At 34.4% G+C, this 21,309-nt stretch overlaps 2 protein-coding genes across 2 annotated transcripts; one reads left to right on the forward strand and one right to left on the reverse strand.

Annotated features, from left to right (window-relative positions):
* Positions 1 to 407: 407 nt before the first annotated feature.
* Positions 408 to 7,194, forward strand: Bma-dcp-66 (Uncharacterized protein; the record flags this gene model as incomplete). Its single annotated transcript, XM_043079560.1, has 12 exons — positions 408 to 518; positions 1,204 to 1,413; positions 2,121 to 2,330; positions 2,623 to 2,766; positions 3,338 to 3,458; positions 3,918 to 4,106; positions 4,436 to 4,632; positions 4,957 to 5,084; positions 5,362 to 5,560; positions 5,741 to 5,908; positions 6,017 to 6,277; positions 6,895 to 7,194. The coding sequence occupies 12 exons, from the start codon at positions 408 to 410 to the stop codon at positions 7,192 to 7,194; spliced, it is 2,238 nt and encodes a 745-aa protein (XP_042935494.1).
* Positions 7,195 to 10,230: 3,036 nt separating this feature from the next.
* Positions 10,231 to 20,370, reverse strand: Bma-ptr-21 (Patched family protein; the record flags this gene model as incomplete). The annotated part of the gene is made up of 17 exons (XM_043079561.1): positions 10,231 to 10,542; positions 10,900 to 11,058; positions 11,285 to 11,403; positions 11,991 to 12,096; positions 12,215 to 12,413; positions 12,885 to 13,110; positions 13,260 to 13,382; positions 13,626 to 13,833; positions 14,428 to 14,564; positions 14,745 to 14,912; positions 15,510 to 15,719; positions 17,593 to 17,665; positions 18,049 to 18,174; positions 18,330 to 18,584; positions 18,901 to 19,106; positions 19,578 to 19,823; positions 20,220 to 20,370. The coding sequence occupies 17 exons, from the start codon at positions 20,368 to 20,370 to the stop codon at positions 10,231 to 10,233; spliced, it is 3,024 nt and encodes a 1,007-aa protein (XP_042935495.1).
* Positions 20,371 to 21,309: the final 939 nt, after the last annotated feature.

Raw genomic sequence — 21,309 nt, forward strand, 5'->3', positions numbered from 1 at the left:
TCATTTGTTTTTTCTTTTCTCCCTTCCTACCGTTCATTTTAACTAAAACTTTTTTGAAATAGTTCATGTGTTTCTTTTTTTCTTCTGGTTGTTGGAACTACAATTTATGGCAAATTTTAGGATTCATTGTCAAGTTACATCACAAATGCTTTTTTTTTCTGAAATTTGGTTTGATTTCTGTTAAAATTTTTGATATCCCAGGATCTAAAGGTATACCCAGGGTTATTGCATAACATTCTTTGAAGATCTTCCTAAGGAATTAAGAAAAAACTTTGGTACGGGTAGTATTGTGCTATTCAGCGATTAGCCGAAATGACTGTCGTGGCGGAAGCCTTTCATAAATCAATATTTCGTTATACTATTATAGTTGGTGATGCACAAAACGAATCATTAACACATCCGTAATTATGGCAACGAAATCGGAACATCGATCAACAACAGAAAGTACCTCAAAAGGGGTTAATGGTGCAGTTGATGTGCATACTTTGGAAGTAGAAACATTCAACGGTTTTGAAGAGGTTCGTAATTAATTGATGTAAAGTGTCTACGGCGAATTAATTCACAGTTCCTTCAAAATTGTCCTTTTTTGCATCGATTTTGGCAGGATGATAAAGTTTCACCGCGAGGCACTTCCGTGAGGAGAGTTGAGATTCCTGGATTCATTTGAAGTGAGTAAAAAAGCACAGTTTAGGCTAAAAATCTAGAGATTTAGGTAATGTTACTGTACTGTCGCTACCCCAGTTACTAATGTAAGACGAAATCGTGCTAAATGGCAATAGAAGTTCAAAATGTGTGTTTTGAAGTGAATTTTCAAAAAAGTGGAAAATTTTCAACCTAATTTTGTTAACAAAGATTTATAATGCAAGCTTTATCAGTGAAGAGATTTCTTTTGTAAGTTCGTTTCGTATTTTCCAGATTTTCAAAATCCCATTCAGGGTGAAGAATTTAAAGATTTTTGATCATTCGGCAAAATTGTTCACTTATTTACTGGCACTTATTTCATTTCTATATCACACTTGTTACTGCTTTCACAGTGCCAGTCATTATGGATTGTTTAGCTATGAATATTTCATGTGTATATTTTGATTTATCATTTATATATTTTTCAAACTTCATTTCAATTCCCAAGTGTCGATGGGATCATTATGAAAATTTCCAGAAAATTTTTAAATGTGCAGCTATAAAACTGTACTCACTTTTTAGAATGGAATATGCCACGAATCAACGTCATCAAATACCGATCAAGGTGGAAATGGAGATTTGACGGTTGCGAAGGCAGCAGCAGTTAACGACGGTAATGTATCGCCGTCATCATTACGTCGGAGTACGCGTGCATGTGCACTGAAAGCTGCGGAACGCATCAAGTTGAAGGAAGCACTAACACCTGTGATGGACGGTGTAGCATCACATAGTGTAAGTTTCTCGAAGAATTTAGAATGAAATAAAAGCGATAAGAAGAAAGATGCGATTTAAAGCTAAATATGCATTTCACGTTTATCTCTTAGTACCTATTATTTTTAATTGGTTTTAGGAGAAGTAGAATAGAATGCATTTATTTCCTTAGGTCTACTTCAGCAACTGTTCTCCAGAATCTTTGAAATCCAATAACGATAATGCTTTCGAAGATGTACTTCTTCTGAGACCTTTCTTAGATTCCTTATTCCAAAGTAGCGAGTTAATATTAGCCAGATCGTTATTCTTTTCTTTTTTGATTCTGTAAGTCTAATATTTATTGTCATCTCTATCTTGAATTTAGTTGCAATACAATAAATTTATTATATGTCTCATGAACAGTTTATTTAAATCTTCTAAAATACTGATAAAGTCATTTGGGTGAAAGTTAAGTCGCGGTAAAATAGTATCCTATTGTTGAGCTGCATTTGACTTCATAAGATGTTTCATGCATCTACGTAAATCTAACAAATTGTTAAAGTAATTTGCATAGAAGTTAGATCAAGTGATTCCTATTTAATTCTGAGTTGGTTACATTGTTAGTGGCATAAAACCACTGATACAAACATTTCTAGCTTTATTTAGGTTTTTATATAACTGGATCTTTTATTTTATAATTAGTTCTCGAATAAATCTGATTGACAACTGTAAACTTGTTATGATTGCAGGGTGAGGGTTACATTTCTGGAGCCGAAAATGATGATGAGGAACCATTTGTTAAGAAAAAGCGTTATGCAGAAGGTCGGACTTTGGACCAAACTGACTGTAAATTTGGAATTAAAGTTGAAAATGACGAAGTACTATTGATGAGCGATGAATCCGAATTGTCAAGTTTAAATGATACAGAATTCGAACAAGTCAAAAAGGTTTTTGATCGGGTAGGTGATTTCCCACATGTTGTAGATGTATTATTTCAATATGTTTCGTTGAATATGAAGTTCCAATTTTTGATTATTCAAAACAGTTAATGCATTTGTAAGTTTAAAATTAATGGGCAACTTTTTTTTGTGCCCTATTTTGATATCATGTTTGAATGATATGGATTAAAAAGCGACGAAAACAATCTTTTTTTCCTTTTTCCCATCCAATGACAAAATCAATGTGTGTAGACCTCTGTGGAGGAGAGATGGATGGATAGGTGGGATGGGGTTTAATGATTTATGGTTGCAGACTCTGCATCGAGAACAAACAGATGAGCAAAAGAAGGAGCGCGAAATGATGATTAAAACTCTGGAAGCTGAGCTAAGGAAGGAAGAAGCGAAGCTTTCTATGCTTAGAAAGTTACGGATAAGTCAACAACATTCCGTGAAACAGGTTCTTTATAAACTTATCAATGATAAGGCAATGATTTTGCTGGCAGTGTATCAGTGGTGCTACTGCTGTTGACATGATCTTATTGAGATTCACTAATCAGCCATACTCGTCGAATTAATCATGCAATATATAACTAACACTAATTGATTCTGTATACTTTTCGTTAATAAGTGTTTGTTTGAAGGTCTTCAATAATTTCCCCTTAATTTGATGATGTTGTGGGTGAAGATGAGTACTCGTTTGAGGCTTTCAAAATTTATGTACCACATAAACTATTGAAATAGTATTGAACATTTAATAGTATGAGCTTCGTACTGTCTTAGACGTTTTCAGGGGAAGAAAAACTGAATCTGTGTTTACTGTCGATAAAGTGAAAGAGACATATCTATTCGATAAGATGACATATATATATATATATATGTAGGTAACGTAAGAATATATACAGGAGGATATATTCTGTATACAGTAGTAGAAGATAATTTGGAGTCAGTAGGTGTAGCAGTTGTAATGTTTCAGAGGTATGGAACATCGGTTAGACATCGCTAACTTTCATGTCATCCATTTTTTTTAGATACAAGAAGCAAATATTAGGAAATTAACGGCTAATATTGCTCAGAATGGTAGTGGCCATGCTTATAAACCACCAGTTGCTGCTGTACAAAGTCGATCTACATCTAACAGTCATTCAAAAGGTCAGCACAGAATTCCTGTCTTTTAATGCGATTACAGTTTGTGCATTTACAGTTTTATCTTGATTTTTGTTTATTTCGCAAATGGCATATACTTAGTGACTTTAGTTATGTTAACTTCTGGTTTTAATAATGGCATCCTTATGTCCCATTAAGAAATGACTGTGCCATATGTTATGTACATCTAAATTATTCTAAGTGGGCTTGAACCAGAAAGTTTAGAGTTGAGATTAATTTTACATGGAATTCAGTTCAGTAATTGCTGAATTAGGCTACAAATAACTGAATGCTAGTTCAAGCTGTAGTTCAAGCATTGGAGTAGTAGCCTTAACCGTTCCATGTAGTAGCATGCACAGTTTTCCAAAGAAAAGAGGAGCAATGAATTATCAAAAGAAGTCAACATAAATGAGATGAAATTGATACAGATTTCAAAAACATATGCGTTTCTGTTAGAATTTGCAGCGTCAACTTCGAACGCATCGTCGCGTGCAGTTGCATCTGCCGCATCAGCTGCAGCAGCTTTGATGAATTTGAATTTGACACCGCAGCAGCAGCAGCTATTACAGAATGCGGCTAAAAGCGGCTTACTGAATACAGCTGCTGCTCAAGCGTTACTGCAGCAAGCTCAACAGCAAGCACAAGCTAATAACGGTAAGTCAGTAATTTTTATGGAGTGATCTCACATTCTACTTATGCGTTCACAAAGTTAATGTTTGTTGCATCAATACCTTAAATTATTAGTATTGCATAATTAGTGTTACAAAAAGATTATCTGCTGGTGAGTGATAAAATGGTGCACATGCTATATTATGAAAGAAGTGTGCTACCAAGAGAAGTGCATCAAAAAAATAAGTTTAATCGTGCACGGTTTGGTAATGTACTAATACATCGGCCGTCTAGTGAAACTTTTAATATCCTGAGACATGATACATATTAGATTGGTATACTGATATCCTGAAAAGTATGGAAAATAATTTTAGGTCGGTTAACTCAACATGCAGCAGCTTTAGCAACCGCTGCGCTTCTCTCACAGCATCAGCAACAACAACAGCATCAGCAGCATCATCATTCACGAAACAGTGCTGCAGCCGCATTAGCCGCTAAGGAAACCGCTGCTCAGAGAGCTGCTGCAGCTAAACTTGCGCTACGGAGGCAGTTAGAGCAACAGTTATTACAAGTTAGTTTATACGAAATCCTTTTAGGGTGCTATAGGACTTTGTATTTATTCATTTTCTAGAAATTCTCTGAATAGCTAGTAAAAAGCTGATGTGAGCGATCGAGAAAAAAGACATCCCACTTATTTCAGTTCCGTGCTGGGAATTTCATTCAGTCAGTTTTTCACCAATTTCAAAATTTTTTCTAGTTATTGCCATATTTAGTGATCTTGAGATATTCTGTCACCTTTGTGTCCTTCAGATTGAATTAGCCTTCACTTTTTTCTCTCTCAAATTGAATCATCCACATATTCTCGCACACACTGTTTAAATTCACTTAGTTTCAGATTCCTCCACCTCGGCCGCCACCTCCGGATATGCATTTTATTCCTAATGGTAACCAACCAGATTTTCTAATGTATTTGGGTTTAGATATCGCTGTCCAAAGGTTACTGAAGGATAAAGTAGCTACTAAGTAAGTTTGCTTTTTTTCTGATAATTGTTTTGAAAGAAATTTCCTGATAATTGTTGCTATTAATCACTGAGTCTACAATTGGTGCGATGGTGTAACTTTCCAAACATGATTTAAATTTACTGAACTTATCAGGATAGGTGAACCAGTAAATGCAGCTGTGTATGTTATCAATAGCAAAAAAAGATGTTTGCGTAAGCAGTGATCATCAAAGTTTGGGATCACTCAGGATTTCATCGATCTAATTTTTTATAAAAAAAATATGAAATATTGGTTTCAGACGTGTCACAGAGGGGCCTTATTTATGCGAAGAATGTGGTACCGATTTTACACCGGTTTGGCGTGCCATCGGAGCAGATGAGAATTCACTAAATCTGTATTGTGATGCATGTGTGAAAGCAGCGCAAAAGAAGAAATTACGTCAAGAGCATACCGCATTGCTGAGGAAAGCTTTCAATAAAGTTATGGAAAAAGAACAAGTAAGAATGGCAATATCATATTGTTTTGTTTTCTCACTTTTAGGTTGGTGTGTTACAATTGCTGGTATCAAAAATGAATATTCTTCATCACTGAAAAATATGTTGTGATGTAAATATGATGGAATAGAATGATTTCTATATGGTTGTGGGAATAGCACTTAACCATTCATTTTACTTTAGGAATTAGAAAAGCAGATAGCAGAAGGCAAATTCGAAACGGCTGTGCCTTCATCATCAACACCTCGCTCATCAACACCAGCTACACCACCTCTCAACGCAGCTGCTGTGAAAACTGCACCTTCTTCCTCCGGTGCCGCAGTTAGTACAGCGAAGGCTTCTACTTCCTCCGTAATTATTTGTTTTTTTAAATAAATTTGGTTTTTTTATTTGCTGAAATTCCGTTTATTCTGGAAAGCCTTAGAGAAGGGGTTTTTTAAGAGACTTTTTTTTTTATAGGCAGGTCATCAGCAGCATCATACCAAATCAGGTTCATATAAAAGGCCTGCAACAACGAATAGTAACACCGCAGCACAGGCTGCTTCGCAGAATGCAGCAGCTGCGGCTGCAGCTGCGGCACTTGCGGCAGCAGCAGGTGCAACCGGCACGAGTAATTTCTTACAGCAGCAGATGGCAGCAGCGGTAGCGCTCCGACAAACAAATCCTATGCTTGCAGCTATGATGGCGAATCCTTTGCTCAATGCACCAAATATGTTACAGGTAAGAAAAGTCATCCTCTTTCTGTGCTCCTTTCTGATCAGAAATACAAATATATGGAATTATGAAGGTATGAAATGTTGAAAAAATACTTAGCAAGTTTGTTATGCTCGAATTTGCTTCATGCAATATAAGAGCAAGTTAGAATAAAATACTAACGAATGGTTGATATCAAATGAGAATAACAGTTAATATCGGAAGTCATTTTCGATATATGGGTGTTCGTTATCATTTGGCTAGGACTTGTGGCACTCAGAAAGGAAAAGTCCTTTTAGAATGCATTTAACACGTTTACAGGTGTTGTTGGAGACGCCCGCAAAATTATAATATCAGAATTAAAAACAGTATTAACTAACAGTACTTTTGTAAAATTTTTTGGAACGAGCACTTGAACCATATCTACCGGAAAATAGTTACTTAGCTACATGTGAATATGTGCAAATAGAATGAAACAATATTGTCATACGAATATCATGACGGTTTGGGCAATTTAGGAGTAATCAGTGAGGTGAAAAAGCGTATTCTCTCATTTTATTGATAGTAATATGCATGCTTTAATTTGGCATTCATTTTATATATGTAGATACTAACCAGTTTTTTTTTTTTTTTTTTTTTTTCAGCTACAATGGAATCCGCTAATGCAGCAGCGTTTACCCAATTTGGCAATGGCAGCACTTGCTCAGGCAGTTCAAAATGCCCAGCAAAGCAGTACATCCGGAAATGTTGCATCGAATGCAGCTGCTGCTGCCGCTGCAGCTGCGGCTAATCCTTTGGCAGCACTAGCAGCTTCGATGAATCCGGCTGCTGCAGCTGCTATGTTTAGCAATAGTCCACAGATGGTACGGCAGTTGCAGCAAGCACAGCAAGCAATGCAAAGGAGTTTCCTGTTAGAATACGCAAAAAGTCAGTCGAAGAAATGATGTTATCAAAGAAGGTAAATATTCCCGTTCTGTTCTCCATTTGGTGATATGAAGTGATATGTATGCATATGTTGTGGTATGTTATGGTATGGTATGGTAGCGGTGATTTCATAGGCGCTTTGTTTTGCACTTGGGAATCATTATGGGTATTTTAATTATATTGATACTTTTAGGTAACTTCAAGGGTTGCTTAATTAAAAAGAATTACTGATTGCTGCTGTTTTTTAATTATCCCATCTATCATTCCTTCCTGTTATTTATCCTCTTGATGATAAAGTTAGCATATTGCATAAAAATGTTAAGTCATTATCGAGATGGTTAAAGATTCGATTCTTGTTAGCATAACAAATCTTATGAAATTAGTTAATATGGGTATTCTGATAGGTATCTTTTCAATTGTCACAATCATGATGTTACCATCGCAAATTTCTTCCATTGGCTGTCTTTTTGATTTGGATTTTCTTACGTTCGTGCCCTATTCTAGAGCAACGATTTGGCTAAATTTGTTTTCCGTGGGAATGTTCTAAACATGATTAAATTTTAATTTTGGATGGTAGCTGGTTCAATCTTTTCCTCTTTTCTTGTGGAGAATAAACTTCACGTATTAGTGAAATATGTTTCTATGAATTCTGTGACATGAAACATTACGAAAATCTGAGCACTGCAGACTGGGACAAATTTTTAACTGGAAGGTATTGATTGTTGGACTCTTTCATTGGGAATTTTTAAACGTTATCCAGAAATTTGTACTGTAGAAAAGGAGAACTCAGATCACTTACTCGTTGCTCCTGTACACGCTTCTTGGTCAATTTTTGTTGCTATAGGTATCGTGATATTTGTAAATATAAGTATGTAAGGTGTAATCCATGATGATGTTTTTTCTTCAAATTGAAATATTTGTGCAACAGTTTTTAAAGTAGATCTCGAAAAGTTTGTGTTTTCTGGGTAGAATTTAGATTACGCAATGAATATAATGATGTAAAAGATAAAGGATTGTTTGCAGAATCCAGGAAAGATCTACGGAGGTTATTGTGTGGAAGCATTTCACAAAATTTGATTAATTGTTTGTGATTTGTGGGTTAATTATTTGAGGTTTATAATGGTCGTAAATGTCTTCAGTACTTATGAAATATGTGAATGATTCTGTGGCATTTATTGATGAATGGATGAATGGTAATTGCTTGGCGGTGTTAGCTTGTTATCATCGATTTTAATAAGTTTGATAAGCCTCGGCTTGTCTGCAATCCTTTTCGGGGAATTTTATTAGTTCATGATTTATATATTTCTAAGTTTCAATTGGTCATGGGATTGTTTTTGTTGCATTCGTTTTTTAATCGAAATATTTTTATCATTTCTTTCGATATTTAAATAATTTAAATTGTTGAAATGGATTTTTTTTCTTTGAAAATTCGTTTCATTACTTGTATAATCGTTTTGATCAGAGAGAGATGTGCTTTCAGGTTGAATTTTTTGAGTTGTTTTATCACTTTTTCTCTTGAAATTTGTTCTTTTTTTGCGCGTTTATTGGGAATCAGTTCAAGATTGATGGCTGATGATAGATATATAACAATGATAGTTGTTGATTATTTCTTCCCCTCCAGATTTATTTGTATTTACTCCATAAAAAGTCTAAATTTAAGGAAAATAATATTAGATGAATTTTTCGAAAGGAGGTTACGAAAACATTTCTGCCTCTCGTTTTATAGTTGCTAAGTTGCCTTTTCCTACAATCCTGGAAGGAAGTTTTGATTTTGAAAACATTTTATGCATGTTTGCCTTCGTACAGTTACGCATAACTTCCCTGATTAGATAAGAAAGCGTTCAACAAGACTGTTGGCATTCGAGACTCATTCCAAAATAAAATTTTCAGAGGATTTAGATAAGGCTGTGAAGTTGGGATTTTGGTAATTTCCAATATCTGCAGTAGGACTTTTATAATAGTGACTCTTTCCTGTGTTCTGTCGGTCTCGGTCTCAGTTTGAGGCTGTCTGGAATCAGTTACCACGAACTTTCAGAGAATTTAGAATAACATTTGGAAATATCTGTTCGTTGCGATTTGATAGAATTATATGTCACATTTATTTCTGCCGCAACTTCTACCTGACTGATTCATTTTCTTTCGTGTATCTCATTGGTTTTCATTAAATTGAACTTTTTTGAAACGTTCAGCAGCATATATTGGTATCTGTGTCTGGTTTTTTTTCAGGGGAATCACATTGCGGTCGCTGAGGTTTATCATTAAATTCTCTATGTTGATGGCTACACGCTGGGAACAGCTGGAGGAAAAACTTAAATTAGACAATTAAAAGTTGAGCGCTAAGACAGATTGTGTTGTACAACCTGAGGTAAATATTAGGTATCTTTTACTAAGAAATGTGATGCCTAGAAGTAGAAGGTTCGTGATATCCTCTTCGCAGTATCCTAATAGTTGGCACTGAAAGACCTCAAATATGAACATTCTCACTCATTAATCAACAAAATATATTCACTGTTTCCAAAAGAATCATCACTTTTATTGATTTTTCTTGTGAAGGAAATACAAATTACTTCACACAATCATTAAATTGTGCCAGGGAACAACAAACAAAAGAAAAAGACAAACACAATTCGTTAGACTTCCCAATCTAATGACTGCTTAATATTTGGATATTAAAGCAAGATTCCTGAATAGTGATGGGTGATGTCTTTATGCTTTATGATACATGCAGAAGAGATTGTTTCCTGGTTCGAGGGAATACCAAAGATCGGAGCTGGTGTCGTATCTTAACAAAGTAAAAGCGAGTCTTAGTTCTTTTGATGTTTTTTAACCTATTATTTCATAGCAATAAGAACATAAATACACAAACACTAATTACAATACCAAGGAAAAAGGCAAGAGGAGCAGAATATGTGTGATAAATTCCGGATGCTTCGCTTCTGCAGCTTTATATTCTAGCTTATTAAAGCTTTTCGGACTTGCATCACAGGAATTGATTTTATACACTAAAAAACGGAAGGACGTTCTTTCGTCATGCTTCTGTCAAAATGCAGAACTAACTATTCGTTAGTTCGTAGTATCCGTAATTCAGTGGCATTCATATGTATATCTCCCTTATCATGAACAACCTTATCTTCTTGCTTTCTGCCACCACTGGTACTACTAGCATCACCGGCACCACCACTACCATAAGCATCGATGGCAGCAGTGGCACTCAATAGATGCTTCCCAAAAATTGCTCGATAACAATTAAACTCCAATAAAAAGTGAGGTATTGATGACAAGAATGTTGGCAATAATACAAGACCGTGAAATAGACCCCAAATTACCACCAGTGATATCGTTTTCACAAATACCAATGGGATGTAATTCTGAAATTTGCAGAAAAAGGAAGTTTTTGAAATTAAACCTTTATGGAGTTCATTGCGTCTGAGATTGCTTCACTTATCAAATAAATTATTCACATTACCAAATATCTATTTACTGTTTACTCTGAATTGAGATCCATCTACTGTCCCCACGTCTAGTATCTCCGTGTAGTCAAATACTTGCAAAATTTCTCCATTAAAATACAGGAATGTTTCGAACATGTAAAAATGCAGATCGTATCCATTCTAATGCTAAGATTGATTATAATTAGCTAGCTTCACGTTCCATAAATGAAGAGGTGAGCATAGAATGATGGGATGGCTTTTCGTTTCATTAATTAATTTCATATAGTATCAAACCTGTAGAAATGCTAACGGTATTATGCAAGCAACCGTACTGATTCCACCTTGCAACGTTGGCCACGCTACACTTTCCAGCGTGTATTCTAAGCGTGCTTTATTGTTTTCCAGTCGTGATTTCGTTATTCTGATCCCTTTTATTGCTTTCTTCTCTCCGAGCTGTCATATATAGTACGGATTATAAATCATACAAAATCATATCCCTCCAAATTTCCTCCTCGTTAACTGCGGTACTAGCAAGCTGGCATTTATGGTGCAATTCGGTGACGGCGATAGGTGGGAAATTAAAATGGTACAATGAGCTGAAACAATCCATAGAGCCTGGGATCTACTGATTGCAATCGTGAAATGAAAATCCTTAAAGAACAGTAATAATACTGCTTACCTGATGGTAATAAGATACATGAGCGGTAAAATCTACTGACATTCCAATACACATCAATATGGCGCAAAGCGTTGCCGGGTCGAGATCCAAATGCCACCAAGACAGAAATCCAATCACGCCTTCAATAATTTCCAGGCACTTGTTGTTACAGTTCCTGCTAAGGGCACCCCCCTTTATCTCTATTAGCAATAGCAACAGCAGCAGCAGTTTAATCACTTTGAGCACTCACTCAAACACGGGTAGGTTGGATGTCAAAACTTGACACAATCACTTTGACCCGAAGCGGGTCGAAACTCTTTTGAAGAAATCAAGAAGTCGTTCACAAGTAACCCTACAGACGATGTAGTCATGATTATCTGTCAAGAATAGCATTACCTATTCAGTATATCACATTACCTTCTTGAAATAGCATCACTGCACCTGGACATTGTCACAAAGCCTACACCTCCAACATTTACTGCAATTTGCATAAACAAAAATTGAGTAATGAAATGCTGTTACTACTACTACTGTTTATTACATTCATCACTCGTTTACACTTCAATTTCTCTTGTTGCTTAGGAATCCATTTCATTCTCGACTTTCTTAGCTGCTACCTTTTTAACCCAGTCTTACTAGGACTGATGATACCTACCTCACCTCATCAAAGAGGTACTCAATCATGAAGTATTCTCAAGTAAACCACTACAGTATTTAATACACTTACCGAAACTTATGGATGCAATGGTGAGAGATGCGACAGTTACACTGAATGGATTCTGGATGAATAAACCGCATACTGCTGCCATGCATATTAATGTCCAGAAACAGGTCTTGAAAAGAAAGTAAACTTTGACGGTTACATCCGGAAAAACTGATCAATGTGTTCATATGAATTACTCATCTAACATATTCATAAGGTGAAAGAAATCATTGTCAAAATCGCCTCACCTGCATAGCTAATGTTTTCAATGAAAGCATTTGATCGACAAACATCGAATTGGCTTCCCAAACGGATGCATTTAAATCTTTATAAGAATTAGCAATACTTCGCCATTTTTGCATTAATTCAATTCGTTCCTTCCAACTGGTTAAATTCTGATATGTGACCACGAAGCAAAAACTTTCCACTGGTATATTAGAATCATTCCTGTCGAAGGAAGCATTTGAAAATCTTTTCTTAATAACTTAAAGGAAGGAATGAAATACTACTGTTCCCCCAATAACACAGCATATAATAAGAACTTTGGACACAAAATGCTCCTACTTCCTTTAAGTTAGCTGTCATATCAATGCTCTCACTTCAACATCTTTGTAATTTCTACTATACAAGGATGAATCTGAGATGAATCACCTGATGAAATCAAGTGCAAATAAAAGTTAGAAAGGAGTTTCATCTGGCAAATATTTGTAAAAGTAGCCTAGCATCATTTGCTATTATCAATCATAAGCATAGGTATGCCAAGCATGCTTCTTCCATTTAAAGGTAATGTTTCAGAAAGTATGCTTTAGCGGAAATATTTAGCGCTTTCAAAAATATTTTACAGAATAAGATAAAATCGAAGATGAATGCTGTATTACTTCTAAAAAATTCGGCTTTAAATAAATTTAAAAATACCACCTCAACTTTAGAAAAATTTTCCAGTGCTTATAAAGTGGCGAAAACAGGAAGTCATTCAATTTGCTATAATCAAGCATTTCCTTCCCAGAATTTGCCTCATATTTTGATATTGAAGCCGTTGTAGTTAGTGCTATATTATCATCCGAAAAATAATCAAAATCATACAACAACGCTTCCCACCAATATGTTTTATAATCCCGCAACCAAAGAAGCGTAAATTCTTTCCCTGAAATACTCAAATGATTTTTCATTGGTACACACAAAATGATTTATCATTGGTTTCATTGGTGTAAAATGATTTCATTGGTTCAATATTGATACACATGAAATAAAAATCAGTCTTCAAAGTGAAAATTCAACAATTATTGCTCTTACCTCGACACTTTTCCAATGTTTCGAAATCATTGACCATCGCATCAAATCGTTTAAGGACATGTTCATTTCGTATATCCAAAGGACTATTAACCAGAATCGTTACTGGATAATATTCCCTCCAAACTGCAATCTAATCAAGCCACATTTCAGCGAATCCGGAATGTAATCCAGTTGGATACTAATGAAGAGACTTATAATACTATCAACTACTTGAACAAATGTCAACATAAATTTTAAATGCTATTGTCTTGGACATTTGTCACATCAAATATTTTTATTAAATTGTTCTGTTTATGCAAAGTTGCACAATTCCATATTTCAAACAAAGGTTCAATCTATTCTGTGTGGGAGAGATAGAAGAATTACCTATGGCTGAGATCATTGCATTTGCTTCTTGCAAAGGTGAATTTTTTGGTAGCAATTTTTCTACATCCAATCTTGTCTCAATATTCATTGCACCAATAATACCAAAGAACCAGTAGATTAGGATACCAATGAAAGCCAACACACAGAACAGTTTTGATGTTATCAAACGACAGTAGCATTTCAATGTGAAATTTAATCCAATGATAACCTTAAAATACCATTTGTTAAATGTTATATAAAAGTACACACATGCATTCTTTTACACCACCGAAGCCTTCAGCAGATTTGAGAAGAGCTAAATTTATAACAATTCTAGAAAATTGTTTCCTGTCAACTACTACCTGCAACAACCGGACAGTTAACTTCAGGTCAATTTGCACATCAGCTGATAGCTACTTTATTAAGAATTAAACAGTTTATTAATTATTGCTACATTGTTCAGAAGTGCTTCGCCAAAACATTCGGCAAATAAACTTGACAAAAAATTTATGATTCTCATTCTTCTTTCAAATCTAAGGAAAATGCATATTCATTCAGTGCAGCACGTTTCACGACGCAAAACTAACCACTAATAACATTCCGGATAGCGGCCGTACAACAGAATTCAGAAATGGCTTAATCTATTTACTGACTAAGTTCCCGTAATTTTCTAACCTTAGTGAATCAATTTGGTGATTTGTACTTTCAATTTAATTTAGAAAGTTTTCTATGTATATCTGTGCATCGGTCTCTCCCACAGGTCATAGTTCGATCTTTAAAAGATTATTTTTGAAATTTGGGAAAAATAAAAAGCAAATATAACCATAGGTAAACCAGCATGCTTTTTCCTTGTTCGTTCAACGATTGATGCTAAATAGAGTAGTGGACAGAGCAAGACCAATGTGAAGATATATGCAAATGCAAGTGCTATTGCTGTTTCCAAACAAAATAATGCTATTTCTGAAATGGAAAAGCAATATTAGCATCCTATAATAAAACTGCTAAATTTTGTCCGAATTAGATAGCAAATGGAAGAAATTCGAAATTTTCAATTCAAATTTTAAGTAAATTGAAGTTATTTGAAAAGAAATGGATTACGAATTGTCTTATTCCTCTGCAAAAGATGGAGCAAACCAATACCTGGTGTAGGAGTTAATGCACCGATAGCAAATGTAATCACATTGGTAAATGTGGAAATTGTCACTGAAGGTCCAGCCTCTTCCAACACAAAACCAAGTCGCTGAGGTATCGAACATTCACTAGCTGATCGTAGCCATGAGTGGATTACTAGAAATGCTCCGTTAACGCCTATAATGAGTGTTGGGATGAGCAATGTGCGCATAAGCGGAAAAGACGGACTACTAGAATTTACTACGCCTCATCATAACGATCACGTATATTATAGACGTTTCACGTACACTAATCAGGTGCTACTGTTTCACTTCTGGCAACAACACACTGTGTAATGTATGCACAATCTAACAATGAGTAGGGTGACACATTTTTGACAATGCAATTAAAATTTTTAAACGAAATAAGGAAATATTCACACAATTTTCAAACAAAAAGATGAAATTTACATTTGTGTCTGTGTGTGTGTATGTGTGGAATGCATAGGTACTAAAGAGGGAACAGAAGATAGAACAATTGCAGGAATGGGTAGGACAAATTAGATTTCAAGTCAAAACAGATTATCAAGTCAAAAGTGAGATTATCAAGTCAAAAGTCAATTCGAACATTTTTTAGTTACAATATGGATAATTCGTCATCGTACTGTAATAGACATCCAACTCATCCAATTATTTACAATTTCTATTAACTTTTATAGTATAACTGAAATGGAATCTTATGGCACTCACTGCTAAAATAAGTAAGAACGAATTTTGAAAAAAATCTTTCACTTACCGATTCCCATCACTAGGAATGGCATAATTAGCATAATTGTGTTCGTTCGAAGTCGAGCTAATGAAAATAGCCCAAATGTAACGGTAATTGCCAGGACCGGGCATGCAATAACGCCAAATGCAACAATTAGCTTGGCTGGATGCATGACACCGAGTAATAAGGCACTGCCAAGTACTGAGATAGCAACAACCAAAAACATAGCCAAGAAACCTGAAATTGGGCTAATTTCAAAAAAGCTCTCGTGAAATGTTTTTCAAAATGAAAAAGTTGTACTTCCGCAATTCAATTCTAAATAATATTTTCTAAAATCAATTTGATATTTTCAAAATGTATTCTTGAACTATTAATAATTTTGAAAATTTCAATCAGTGTTAACGATAAACAAATTTACGGCATAATGACATTGTGATTTTATATTTATTAAAGTGACCTTATCATTTCATATTTATGGGTATTTCTCTTTTTTTTTTTTTTTTTTTTTGAAAAATTACTCTTTCGACGTCATCAGTGTCACATTCGTTAGTTCAGAGTTTTATGTCAAATTACCTCAAATCTCTTCTCTTGTAATTATATTTGAAACTATAAACAAGTGAGACACGAAGAAATTATCTTTCTTACACTGAATGGATTTACTTCACATTTCCGATTGGTAGACAAATAGACGGTGTAGATCAGGTGGTTTACCGGGTAAGTAATGTGGTATTTCTCTTATGTCGGGTATTATTCAAGAAATTTGTTGGGTAAGTATGGGTACTGCCAAATAGAACAGCACTATGTGTTACTGATAAAGTGTCTGTATCATTGATATCGAACTGAATATTAGAAGGAGATGTTCAGAAGCAAATAATCAGAAAGCAAAACGATTTCTTGGAAGATGAAAACAAGGGAGAGAGAGAGAGAGAGAGAGAGATGGAGGGAGGAGAGATCTAAATGATATTTAGGAGAGAATACTGGAAGAGGTTAAGCAATGAAAGGATCATTTATTAGAAAAGAAATTTGAATTTTGTTAAAAGAGAGAGCTTTCTTCATGCGGTGACACGACGAGATGAGATGACACGTTTAACTATTGATTGTCGAACTGAAACGATTCGAATAGACTAGAGACTCTTATCATATAAAATCATTTTAGAAAACTAAAGATTTTAATTTTAATTTAATAAAAGATAAAACAATCTCTAGAAATATATCCATAAAATTTCTTCCTTCTTTCCCTGTTTCCTTTTTAATTAAATTCCTTTATCATTTCAAGAATATTAATGTCAACAATTTTTTTTTTTCCACTTTTTGAATGACAATAAACTGATAAATAGAAGTGTGAGACAAAAGAGGAATTCCAACTAATGATAGAAAAAAAAAGTATGAATAGCAAGTTGCAATCAATTCTCTGACTTTCTTCTTCTTATCATGCACAAGTAATTGATACTATCATAAGTTTGCTGTTGTTTACTTAAAATTTCCTCTTATCACACCAAAAATAAACGAAGAAAAGAAAAAATACAGACGTTAAAATTTCTAAAATCGAAAGAAATTTTTGAAGGAATAATGAATTTTCGATATTGTTTTTGGAAAAAAAAAAAAACAAATAAACAAAAGTATTGTTGGAACGATCAATAATCTATGCTACTAATAGATTAAAATGATTGATTCAGGAATTAAGTAAGTAGCTTCTCGATAACTGCTCATGTTGTATTATCAAAACAGAATGCTTCATTTGAATGAATGTACAGCGAACTAGACACTATTATTGAAAATTAAATTTTAAATTTACAAAGTCAAAAAAAAAAAACAATCCTACCAATCCTATCTGATTACTCTATTTTGTCCAAAATTTTCAACAAAATATAGACTGAGAAACGAAGATAAAAAAAAAAAAGAGGTAGAAATATGTAAAATATTCTGTTAAGTTAGCAGTAGTAATATTATATTTGTAAATTTGGATCGAAATTTTTTAATTTACTTTTTTTTTTTTTCTAAAAATCAATATTGATCACCTTTTTCTCTTTCATTCTTGCTATTAACTACAACATTTCCACTTAAAAAAATGCACGGAGAGAGAGAGAGAGAGAGAGAGAGAAAAAATAACCAGCAACAAAATAAGGTGCCATTCTTTGTGAATCCTTGATTAGTTCCTGATTGACTATTTCTGATCCAAGCACCTGTAATTTTAATTTTTTCCTCTTAAAATTAAAATTGAACAAGGAAGGCTCAAAGTATATTGCAAATTATAAAAGTGATTTTTTTTTTTTATCTGAGACAAAATGGATTACTTCAAAAAAGATAAAATTTTGTAATTTTTCATTAGAAATAAGAATTTCTCTCTGCTTAATATGATTAGTTACTTAATTGATATTTTCATTTCAAAACAACAAGAAGCAATTCAAATTATTGTACAGAAAATAACTTAGCTAATTAATATTAAATTCATTGAAGGAAGCAATTTCAAGCGAAGAGCAAAATGTCTTTGGACAGAGTCATTTTTAAATAAAATCTCTGAAATATCTTATAAATCAATGAATAGGTGGAAAACATTGAAACGTACCAATATTTTTATTGGTTGATTAACATAAGTTTGAGTGGCAAATTCATACAGAGCTACTTCCCATGCATTAAGCCGTGCTTCCATATTACTGTTAGTTACCTGTCCCTGGAAGACCATGAAAACGACCTAAATGTTTTTCAATATTCTTGAATGTCATTTCAGGAAAAAAAAAAAATCTTGAGAGGAGAAATCTTAGCAAATAGCTAACTTCGAACAGCTGAAAAATGTGCAATCATTTTGCTATCTGCAATTGAAGTGCATGCATCTCATATATTGATCACCTGGATGTATTCAATATTAGTGATCGTTTCCAGAATTGTATCTTCCGTAAAAGATGTAGAATCTGTTTTGCTGGTGCTGGTACTGCTATTACGGAAATTTCCACTATTAGCATAAGGTCGTAAACGGACGCCGTAAAAATTGCGCTCCAAATGAATATCAAAACCAGTAATTTTAGCAATCGGATAAGTGAGATTGGTCGCTTCGCTACGTATTTCACCCGTTTTCTCCTTCCTATACTCTTCCAGTAATGCACTCTAAAGGTAAATCATATATTATATATACTAGTGTTTATCATACCGGCGGCTTACTTCACACTTCGGAAAATGCAATTTCGAATCAGATTCTCATCAAGAATTTAGGCGTACGGTTGACAAACGTACAAAATGGAAGTATGCCAAATAAAGTAAAAGTAAAAAAAAAAGTGAAGAGAGAAGAAGAAAAAAAAGATATTTCGAAAAGATTGCATAAAAATTACAACCAGAAATCTCGGTAGGAATTCCCGGAGGAAACCATTCAACTAATCAAACTGATACAGAAATCATTTATGTTTCATAAAGGAAACACACGTACGTGAAAATATTCGATGACAACATTTGCATTGCAAGAAAACCCGCATATTTCCCTATAGACGAATCGTTCACCGGTAGAAGGCACTTCGACAGTAAAATTATCCATAAAATATCGATGCAACCGAACTGCTTCTTCTAAGTACTTCAGACGATGCATGGAACCACCATCACGAGCTTGCAGCGTTAATGTGGTTAATGTCGGGTCACCTGATACAAAAGGAAACGAAAATAAACTTCCAGATGTTCTCAGTAAATGTCAAATTATTTGCCGGAAGAAATGAAATTAGCATGATTATATAACCGAAATTCTCTTGTAAGCTGCTTTCGAAAATTCGGCATATTAGATTAACTGAAACTGAAAAACCATACGGATCAATTGGCTACATCCGAACCATATAACTTCAAAATTTTGAACTTCCGAACAAGGAAAAGACGAACTGGAAAATGATCTCAAATTCCCAGCACTACAGAATCTTATCAATTATCACAATATCAATGCTATCAACAATTTACCTTTTAAAACATATGTCAGTATCTGATGGATGATTCATCATTTAGCAATTCGTTATTCATTAAGATCCATTAAACATTTTATTTAAAGGTAAAAAAATTTTGATGTGAACATAAACTTCAAACTTTTCTTTTCTTCCTTTCTTTTTTTTAAATGAAGAAACCAACCAAATGAATTAGTGAATTCTCGTAGCAAATTTGCTTCTCGTCTTGATGGTGATGTTGTTGGTGTGTAACCATCACGAACTCGATCTTCCAATTTAAGATAATAAATTCCGAATGACATAACTGACATAATGATTGCAGCAATGACATAAGCAAGCGGATACGAACCGATACTAAAACCGATCAGGCGGAATACCCTCCGTAAAGTTATTTGTTGACAAAACGCTAGTAGTTTGGATGCTTTTGCGCCTAAAATTTCAAAGAAATTAAAAAGACTATATGTATGTCCAATTTTGCTTTATTCAGAAATACAATCTAAAGTATCACTAATGAAACTTTCTTATAGCATATGCTTAATTCATTAATATCTTCTTTTGCCATAAATTGTCAAAAGCTTAAACGCTCAGAATTGAATTTAAGCTCAACGACAAATCATTGCACTGTTACCCATTCTGAGCATTGCAACAGCGTTTAAATGCAGAAAACTGAGTTTGAAGCCTAAAAAGTTGACCAAGAAAAAGTGCGCGACAAGGTGACACGACAAGAAAGACAAAAAAGTGACCATTTGTGGTGACTCTGTCTCTGTCTCTGTCGTCGTAACACTTCTCACATAATTCATCTAATGTTGAGTAAGTAACAGCTAACGATTATTAGCGCTGGCTGAACTGACGCTAAGTGGTAGCTCTTCCTGCATTTCACAGCATTCGTTGTCGTTATTGCTCTCAGCCAGATCAACCTTGAAGTTGGCACGTGGTTGTTGGCTGGTAGACGTTATTTTCGCAAGTAACGTTGACATCGACGATGAACTGACAGACAGTGGACAACTTCTAATTCATTACGCCTCTAGAATTGCACTTGTTCATTCACGGAATAACCAATGGCAATAATGCAACTAAAAAGTGTATCGACACGTTACGTAAAGTAAAAGTAATAGTAGCATTAAATGTATCACTCGAATGATTCAGAAGACGAATCACAATCAGATTTCATAGAAGAACAGGTGTCATCCAGAAATCGAATCACAGGTATGTTGATAGTAGTTCAACTAACAGTAATTTAGCTATTGTCCACCTACTGATATGTCCACGTACGATAAAAATCAGGTGAGAATGTTTAATTTACCTTGCCATCTATGTTCGTATGCTCATTCATGTGACACGCAACAACGTTGATGACACAACTATACCACTTAAGAAGAAGCATTTTGACCAAGACATTCATTAGGTGATCGATTGACCAGCTATCATATCCAAACAACAAATATCAGTTGACAATTATACCACAATGAAGTGAAGAAGTTAAAAGTAAGTGGGTAGGAAACCAAGTAAACAGATAGATAAATGGGAAGTATTTGATTAGACGGGTACCAGGTAGCAGGTAGATAGACAAGATAAGTAGATAAGTAAAAAGATGATTAAATAGTGGGTAAATAGGAAAACAGGTAAGAAGATTAATAAGTACATAAGAAGTAAATGGACAGGTGAATAGGCGAACAAATAGTTGGGCTAATGGATGGATAAGTACAAATGTAAAGGTAATGGTAGATAGGTGTTAAGCAGTAGAAAAAGTTATTCAGTGAAAATGAGAAAACAGCAAATTTTAGCTACCGTACCCTTAACATATATACGTCTTTTTCACGCACGCAAACGATAAACAAAAAAAAAAAAAATGCGTGAAAGGAAGACGTACGGAGAGATGTCACACCTGTTTCTTTTCATTTTTCAACTACCTAATG

Source organism: Brugia malayi (genome assembly GCF_000002995.4).
Source record: "Brugia malayi strain FR3 genome assembly, contig: Bm_v4_Chr3_scaffold_001, whole genome shotgun sequence".
In the NCBI taxonomy this organism is placed as follows: Eukaryota; Metazoa; Nematoda; class Chromadorea; order Rhabditida; family Onchocercidae; genus Brugia; species Brugia malayi.